At 44.6% G+C, this 9740-nt stretch overlaps 1 protein-coding gene across 6 annotated transcripts in view; it reads left to right on the top strand.

The window, feature by feature from the left end:
• Positions 1-9439, top strand: part of APP (amyloid beta precursor protein) — a 253679-nt gene extending 244240 nt beyond the window's left edge. For all 6 annotated transcript variants that reach the window (XM_061627883.1, XM_061627879.1, XM_061627880.1 and 3 more), the window contains 2 exons: positions 4474-4620; positions 8205-9439. In XM_061627883.1, coding sequence (XP_061483867.1) covers positions 4474-4620; positions 8205-8306 — 249 coding nt within the window. In that variant the 3' untranslated portion in view covers positions 8307-9439. The remainder of the gene's footprint in view (positions 1-4473; positions 4621-8204) is intronic.
• The last annotated feature ends 301 nt before the right edge of the window (positions 9440-9740 follow it).

Genomic DNA, 9740 nt, shown 5'->3' on the forward strand with positions numbered 1-9740 from the left:
GAGGCATGACAGCCTCTGTGGGTGGATATATGAGTGATAAATGGATGAACGCCACCTGTTGATCACCCAGATGCATTCCGCAGCAGTAGTGGTCGCCCCAATATGGAAGAAGTGGAAGTCCTCTGGAGATAGCCACAAGTTTGTCAGTGCCAAGCACCTCACCCCTATGAACTGAAGCCTGGTCTGGAGGATTCCCATTGGCATGGGTAAGCAGAGGTCCTGAGCCCCCAGGGCAAGCCTGCAAATATGCCTGAGTGCCATATATGGAGCAGGGGCCAGCTTCCTGGGTCACCCACAGCTGTATGTCCCCCCCCCGACCCTGCTGATCACATTTTGAACAAGTGATATGGAGGCAGATTCTACTCCCCACTCCCCAGAGAATGAGACATCCTGTAAGTGCAAGGCCGTACTCCTGTGATCATGGTGGAATGCTGCTGTGAGTTCGCCCACTCTGAGGGACTTGAAGAAGGCAAATGAGAAACCTGCCTGGAAAAGCAGCCCTTTGAACTATGACCAACACAAAGAAGGTAGTGTTGCATACATTGCCCTGAGCAGGTCATATGATATGGGCCTTCTCTTGTCCTAGGAGGGAGGTAGTTCCCTACGCCAACCCTCCACAGCTCTGTGAGCCCAGAAGGAGTTACAGGGGTTGGGCAAGCCGCAGGCCTTAGAGAAGAAGGGTAAGGCTGCCAGATGGATGGCCATTGCTCTGGCGGCCAAGCCCCACTCCTTGAGAGAGGCAAGATATGGCAGAAGTGTTGGTTCTGCAACTGGCCAAGTGTCATTTCCCCCTCTCTTTTGTGTAGTGAATGGCTGGTATTGGCCCAGGCCCATGAAATAGGAACACAGGGTTGATGGGACAATGGACTGGAGTACTCCCTGAGTTGTTATGCCTTCCCAATGTTCCAGACCTCTTCCGAGAACCGCTCAGGTTGAGCTGTGCTCCGGGTCACAGGATACGGAATTGGTCTTCCTGAAATCGATTTCAAGAGTCTGCAATGCTGTTGTCTAGCCCTGGAACAAAACTAGCTGAGAAAAGAATGTTAGCTTCCAAGCAGCGGAGTAGAAAGTCTCCCCACCAACTGCATTACCTGCTCAGAGCAGGAGGTTTTCCAAATGTGCACTGTCACAAGGATGGGGAAGAGCTGAAGATATGTTATGCCTCTGGCGATACCTTCAGCTGCCCAGTATGGCGGCCAGTGTTGGGCACACCATTCCCCCAGAAGTAAACCTAGAAGCCCAAGCTGCCTGAGGTGTCTGACTGGATCTGTAGATCCATACCCTCCAGGTGTTCTTCCCAAAGCAATATACTATTAAAGGATGACAAGAAATGCAGCTAGACCTGGATGTCTTTCTTCATTGCTTTCAACAACCTAATGTGGTGATGGGGGGCTGGCACACCTGCCATAGAGATGCGCAAGGTCCTGCCAGGGGAGACTAAGTCAACATATTATCCATCCAGGATGTGCTCCCTGACTGTCCAGTGATGGATCCCAGTGGATTCCCTGAATCTGTGTAAGTGGACATTGCTTCCTCATCTGAATGTGCTGTGTTCTCTACAACCCAAACCTTGTTTGGCGCCTTACCACCTAAAGAGACCCCCTTCTGCTTATATAGGGCCCATCCTGGCAAGTCTGAGATCTTGGCAGCTGTTTCCCAATATTTTTAAGGGGAGTGGGGGATCCCTCATTGAATGATGAAGACTCGCCTGTTACTCCCTCACTGTCTATGTCCTCACTCTGTTTCTGAACAGTGCGCTTCTTAGGATTCTTCACCTGGGGAGTTTTCTTGGCCTGTCAACCTTTTCTTTTTCCTCTAGAGTCTTGCTCACCATCAGTGAAGTCACCCTTGGATGGTGATGCTGTTTGCCTGGGTGCATCTGTTGTGCCTACTGAGGTGGTGGGGCCTGGATACCCATTCTTGAAGCCTCCCTATGGCCAACCTGATCAGTCAGTTGAGCTAGGGTTTGAGACATACCCTGCAGGTGAGCAGTGCTGTTTGGGGGCTCCTAAGCAGGGGCTTGATGAGCATTGGCTGCAAGGGGCTTAGGTGGTTGCTGATTGGCCTCCACTCCCTCCTTCTGATGTGAGGTGGGGAAGAAGATTGGATTGCCTGGACATGGTGGCCCTCTTTGCCCAAGGCATGGCTAAATACTTTTCTTCAGGAGGGGAAGCAATATTGTCAGCATCATTCACCAAATCTCCTGCTGGAGAATAATTTACTCACCCCTTAGCAGTTCATACCCTTTTTTGGCCAGACCATTTGTCCATCTAATTCAGTATTGCCTACCTTGGCTGGAAGCTAATTGACTCAGGGTGGCCTTATGTGGTAGGAGTCCGCAGAGATGAACCCAGGTTCCACTCCCATTGTAGCCTACCTGGGAGTGTACCAATAACCCATAGTGTGCAGCCGACTATAGGCCCCAAGATTTCCCTTGATCCCGTAAGCTTGTTATGTTCCTAGGGCATGGGGCTCTGAAAGAAACCTCAAGGGTGTGGTCTGTTGCACAGTGGGGGGATTAGGTCCCAACCACAGGCTCCCACACACTTAAGACTTTGCCGCCACCACATCCCTCATTGCTGCCAGATCCTTGGTGCCAGTGCCGCCGCTGGCACCGGAGCCACTGACAAAGTCGCTCTTGTCTTCTACATCCCCTGCTGCCAGCTTCTATGACTTCAGCCCTTTGATTTCAGTTCCTTCAGGCCTCTTCATGCGGCTCTTCTAGGCATCTTCACTTGAGATCCTCCTGGTCCTTCCTCTCCAAAGCCTTCACTCACAGTGGCAGCGAAGAATAGGGCAGAACTTAAAAGGGCTGCAGGCGGACCTGACAGAGGTTAGTCTTCCCTCCGGTCTGCTCACATGCCCTGCTGTCACAAGAGCCATGCCGTGAGCTGATTGGCTCTAGCTGCAGTCCCACCCCATCCAATGCCAGTGCCAAGGTGCCAAGGCTTCACAGTTTCTCATCCTTATATGTCCAGGGTGTAGCACATATACCAGATCAATACTAGTGCTTGGACCCTTTCATGAATGAAATTGAGCTTTGTTCTTAGAATGACGGTTTCCTGACTCCCTCTGCAGCTCCATGTGCCCCTGAAATCCACTCCTTGGAGGGTTGGGGGACTGTCATTCATTGGTGATCACCTTATCCAAGATAAGGTCTTTAACAGTGGGTCTGTAAGTGACTTGGAAAATGCCTGTGCGTGAATTTGTTTTAGGTGGGGAGATCGGTACATGACAATCAACACACAATCTTGACAGAAAAAGGCTTTGATACAATGGCATGGATACCACAACGATTGGAAGTCTTATGTGCTGCAGCCTTCATCCACCTTCACAGCCGTTGTAACATACACATTGTTGTCCTCCGCCTGTTCTGCCGTTGAGGATTTTCTTGGATCGTTCTTTGTCTGGTTCCTCTCCCTTGACCTTACCGCCATGGGTGACCCTGCTGGGAGTACATGACTCCCGACGGCATCGCTCACAGGGTTCATTGGAACACGCAAGCCCACTCACCACTGCAAGGTGGCTGTAGCAGGAAGGGGGGAATTAATACAAATAGAAGGGGAGCCCTATGCAAGCAGAAGAATGGCATTGAAGCCTCAAAATTAGTAGTCTTCTTCATTCAGTTGTTATATTGTGAGCGCTCCCTTTTCAAGACCTGTAGTGCCTCCCACAATGTATCTGTGTCCAGAGCTTGGAAAAGTTACTTTTTTGAACTACAACTCCCATCAGCCCCAGCCAGTGCTGGCTGGGGCTGATGGGAGTTGTAGTTCAAAAAAGTAACTTTTCCAAGCTCTGGTGTTGACCCACAGCTAGGGATGGATGAATCTGACAATTTCCGTTTCTTTCAGTTTTTGTCTTAAGTTCAGTCCATCCCATTTCCACATCAGTTTGTGTAGATTTCTCCTTTATGCATTTCTGGAAGCAATTCTCCTAATATAATGCAGATTGCACATTATTTTCACTGATACACGCTTTTTTTGTACACTTTTCCTAATATATGCATTTTTGGTCCACATTTTATGATTGGAGAACTGCATCGCAAAATGTGGAGGAATGCAAAGTTTGAAGGATAGCTATGTTTGGTTTGGTTTGTGTATTGGTCCAGGATGTGCAAATTAGGTAGGTTTGCATTAAAATGAAAGCTGAACAAATGTCTCCCCCATCCCTATCCACAGCCTGACACCAGCTTTGTAGGTCAGGTTACACCAGCAACAGATTTATTGATCTATCTGCCATGGAGGAGGTGTTAGCAGTTTCAGATTCTAATCTCCCACAATATTAGATGAAGAGAACCAGTAGTACTAATTTATCTCTTACATGGAAACAAAGTTTAGGTATTTCACTTGAGTGCTGCTGAGGAACCATTGGATTGTAGAGTGAATTCTTATTCTTTTGGAATATGTAAAATAGACAGGCAACAAGTTGTCCAGTTCTGTAACTAATTTGTTACAATTATGTTTGATTCCTTAGGTATTCTTTGCTGAAGATGTAGGTTCAAACAAAGGTGCCATCATTGGATTAATGGTGGGAGGTGTCGTCATCGCTACTGTGATTGTCATTACTTTGGTGATGCTAAAGAAGAAGCAGTATACATCTATCCATCATGGTGTAGTGGAGGTGAGTGAAAGTTACAGGTGATTATTACTCCATGAATGGAGAATAACCGCAAACTAAGCCAGACTATGACGTTAACTGGCCTGTTCCATTTTCAGATAGGATCTGCTCTTCCAATTGCAATAGCAGTTTATCTTTTTGTTGTTGTTGTTAGGAAAGTTCAAACTTATACTGTGAGTCCAATTTCAAATTTTAGATATCCTGTGCAATCCTCTAGGGATTGTATCCAGTGCTGCTGTGGTGCCAGTAGAACCAACTTCTGCTTGTGCAATGGGACTTCCTCTTCCTCCAAATGTGCACCCTCAAAATCTGCTCCAAAGGGGTGGGAGACCCTCTGAAGCAGATTGGGGGGGGTAGAGGGAGAAGGAGAGGAAGGCAAAGTCCTATTACAAGGGTGGAGTTTTGCTCGCACAGTCTTGAATACAACCTCAGGGCAATAACTAAGGGTCAGTTTTCTTCTCTGAGCAATTCCCTTCAAATGTATCAGAATTTTGTGGAGGCTTTTGAGGTGTGATTTAAAGTGCCATGGTATGCTTATCTATGTGGTCCCTGTCCCAATAACATATTGGAGAACTCAGATGCGCAACATGTTATTTTTTCCCCTGTAGATGCAAAATTTAAGGGATGTTTAAATAATCAATCTAAAATACTGCATACCCTTCAGGTTCTTGTTTGGATTACCAGAGATGAGATGCAGACGTGAGGTTTGCTTACAAACAGTTAAAATTTATTGAGTTCACTTACAAAGCATACAGCCAAGTATCCCCAATAAAAGTGGATCAGCCACACAGCTCTGCAGTAGCTGGTGTCAGACTGAACACTCATACTGGGCACAAGAGACACTTTTATAGCATAAAAATTGGCATACAAACTGATATGATTACATAAATGAGTGATGACTTTAAGGCATCAAAACATTACATCATGGCACCTGCTACATATAATTGGCTATTCTGACCTTTAACAGGACACCTTCAAAAGCAGACTAATTGCTAGAAAACTATGTTATTTTAAGATAGATAGCTGAAACATCCTGGCATCCTCCCTTGGCAAACTATATGCCTGCCTTATCTTTATCTCTATCTTTGCTAACAAGCAACTGCTGCACTGTCTTATCATTGACCGTACCTTGACTCATCCACCTGCTAAGAATATGACGTATTACTAGGAAAGGCTACATCATACAACATAACAACAACTGATAGGCAAAGCCTCTAATTGCCTAACGGGACATTCTACATTATCTTGGTTAACAAGGTACCTTCCCAGCATCACTCTTGGCAGGGCATCACACCGAAGGCTCATTAGGAACCCCAGATTAGACTCCAGATGGCTCTGAGCTAATTCTCTAAATGCTTAAGAATGCTGGGGCCTTAAAGGGGGATACAAACCTTTAGGCTAACAACAACTTTACTGGCTATATTGGCTTAAAGCTATACTTTATATATTTTGCTGACACAAGGTATACAAATACTGAGCAGCATATTCTGAACTGTGCTTAACAATACCTGCTCTGTTTTTATATGGACACCAAGAATGCCTATTTCAGTAGAAACTAATGCAAATAACTGTACAAATTAGCCTTTTCTGAAGTTAATATTAGGATAATATTCATGGTGCCCTTTGGGTTATTAGTTGCATTTTCTTGTTTTGTATTGTTTCTTGTATTGTTTTATTATTTAATTTGAATACCACGTTTTTTAAAAAATTGAAGAATACACTTCAAAGAAACCGAACTAACACAATTGATAAGGTACAATTGTCCAGCTGTAATATGCAATATATAAATACTTTTATAAATAAAATAAAAACATACATTACAACAGGGAGATTCAAACCATTCCTCTCACATTAGAGGGGACAGAAGGTTCAAGCTTGTTGGCTACATGCATTCAGTATTGGTGTGAGGGTGCTATATGCACACAGGGCTCCTAAGAGACCAAAATTAAAGAAGAGCCCTGCTGGATCATACAAAAAGCCCATGTAGTCCAGCACCCTGTTCTCCCTGGCATGGAGAAACCCTAGACACATACAGCCATAGCTTGTGAAAGAGACTAATCCTGTACAAACTGTAAGGGCCCAGCAGAGGCTGTGGTTCTACCAGATTAGGAATGTAGGAAGCTGCCTTATACTGAGTTAGAACACTAGTCCAGCAGCTCTCCAGGGTTTTAGGAAGTGTCCTCTCCCAGTGCTACCTGGAGATGCCAGGGATTGAACCTGAGACCATCTGTGTGCAAAGCAGATACTCTACCACTGAATTACATCCTTTCCTCAAAGCAACTTGTCAAGAACGCCTGGCTTGTAAGGTTGCTAACTAAAATGGTTCTGTGGCAAGGAATTGTGGGGGAAAAACATCTTGCCTGAATTAGGGCCTCTGGGAGGCCATGAGACTGTCAGTTCTCACAGCTGAACTCAGTTAATTAGGCAGTGGGCAAGAACACCTGCTTATCAGCCTGAGGCTAGAACCTCAAGGCCACAGGCCTGGGAAGGTTGGAGATGTGTGTGACCATTAGGTGTGAATGCTCCAGAAGATTTCATCATCAGAAAGCCCCCTGATTAGCTAATTAATTCCTGGGTCTTTGTTCCCCAATGTTCTTTGGTGCTACCTATGTTGGGGTTCCATCTTCTTTTTGCTATCCAGACTGTACATCTCTAGGGAGATGTGGAACCATGTAGTTACTCTGCTGGTTTACCTATATTATGCCAGTATAGATTAAGCTAGACAGCTTTGTTATTTTTACTTGTGACTTGAACTCTCTTGCCTTTTGTATTTTACCTAACCCTTGGGGTGTTTGGTTTAAGGAATTATTTTGCTGCTACACTTTTGCACTTATATTTTATCTCTTATTTACCAGTGTGTATTTGTTTCAAACAGAAATTGGCTCTGAATCTGGCACCTTGGCCAATTAGCCACAGACTACCGTATAGTTGGGTATTTTGCCTTAAGGCTCCAAGACAAGGAGTCCATCTTTGGCTCTTGTCTTTTGGAATCCTTGGGAGGTCTATTTCTGGTACTTTGAGTTTCCCCTTGGCCAGAGTGGGTGACCAGGTTTAAGGAGTGGTAGCACTCTACCTACCTTACAGGGTTGGTGTTGGTTTAACTCAGCCCTCATAAGGGAGGCACGGGTTGTGCCTGGCCAGGATCAATTGCCCTGGGCTTAGGAGTTGACCCCCCGGTGAGAACTTGCGAGTTCTTGACACAACCGACCAATACTTGTGATCATTCAATACAGCAGTGAGGGCTGGTCTATTAGAGGAAATGGGGCAGTGCCCCACCACCCCAGTCAGCTGTCAGGTATCTGCCTGTCTTCTTAATTACAACCAATTGGGGGGGAGCACTACCTGATAGCTTCCTCTTCCTTAGTCTCAGTGTTGCCTTTGTAGAGGAGGAGGATGGGGACAAAAACAGAATTAGTTGGCTCTGCCTGTCATTGGCGCTGGCTTTGCCTACAGTCTGGGTTCCTTGTATTCTGCCGCTCTTAATGGACACCAGCCACTTGTGGGGGAACTCCTTTGCTCTGCAAATATGACAGCTGTGAGTTGCCTATGTGAGACCCTGACTCTGGTCTTCCTTCTGCCTGCCTTAGGTGGATGCTGCAGTGACTCCAGAGGAACGCCACCTTTCTAAGATGCAACAAAATGGCTATGAGAATCCAACCTACAAGTTCTTTGAACAGATGCAGAATTAGAACACCACAGCAGCCTCATGAGTTGGACAGCAAAATGATTGCTTCACTGCCCATCGGTGTTCAGTTAGAGAATAATGTGGGAAAACAAACAAGAAACACTTTGTTTTATTATTTACTCATTATCGCCTTTTGACAGCTGTGCTGTAACACAAGTAGATGCCTGAACTTGAATTATAAAATCAGTAATGTATTCTTCTCTCTTTACATTTCAGTCTTTACATTACATTATTAATGAATGTTTTTTGTGTACTGTAAAGTTTACCTGTACTTAATTAGTGCATGAATAGATTATTTCCCAATTATTTATCATATAGCTCCTTTTAGCCAGTTGTATATTATTCTTGTGATATGTGAAGGGGGAAAAATTAAGTCCTAACTGAAATATGCTTTAAGAATCGATGGGGGATGCTTTCTGTGTATGTGGGGTTGAGCTGCTTTGCTGAGTTTTCTTTTTTCTGATCACTATGCATTTTAAAGTCAAGATGGATTTTTTTTTTAGAAAAGTATTCCAGATGAGTTGAGATTATTTTCCTCTGCAGTTGCATTTTATTGTACAGATTGTTGCTTCTGCTGTATTAGTGATGTAGAAATCATGGGAATACACGTTTGTTTCTTTGTGCCTGTTTTATGTGCACACCTTAGGCATTAAGGGGGTAAACCTTTTTTCCATGTATCTTTTCGTCTTTTAAAAAAAAACGGAATCCTTGTTAACTGAGCACTTTTATAGGGGGGGAAGTGCCTGCTGGTTGAAAAATTAACAGGAATCCTACAAGCGTTTCTGCAGGATGATTGTACAGAACCATTGCTTATGAATTGATAGCTTTCTACACTGTGTTACATAAATAAATTACAAATAAAACCAATGGGCAAGAGTTTTATTTGGATGGAGAATTAAGTATTTTGGGGGTGACTTTAATAGTGACCATCAAATGTTCACACTTGGAGGTTGGATGGTGGTTTTCTTTTTTTCCCCTTCCAAATAGATGGATTATAGAATTCCCATTTCGAATCTCATGAAACAAAATGGCAGTGAGAGGGGTGTTTGCTTGGGCATGCCTTCCCTCTAAAATGTCTCTTTTTTCAGTTTGTATAATAGTGTTTTAATGTAAATAAACACATTCCTGGAGGAGCTCCATTGTAGTGGTGTGATATTCTGTAGCAGCTACCCTGAGTTTCCTGCTTGATTGGTTGTACATTGTTACAGGATAAGTGACAGGAAGCTGTTTGCTAAAGGGCAGTCTTAATAGCACTTGTGTAACAAGTTTCCTATTGAAGTTGGGAAAGCCAGTGTGTCCTGCTGCTTCCTGTCAGGCCATTACCAGAATCTCAAAGTTGCCTGTGTGTCAACATAAGGAATACTTGAGGGAAGAGGAGACTGGTTCATCAAATGTCAGGGTGGAACCGCCCTCCTGCAGTCAAGCTTTGTACGTAACT

This window comes from Rhineura floridana, chromosome 5, assembly GCF_030035675.1.
Source record: "Rhineura floridana isolate rRhiFlo1 chromosome 5, rRhiFlo1.hap2, whole genome shotgun sequence".
Classification (NCBI taxonomy): domain Eukaryota; kingdom Metazoa; phylum Chordata; class Lepidosauria; order Squamata; family Rhineuridae; genus Rhineura; species Rhineura floridana.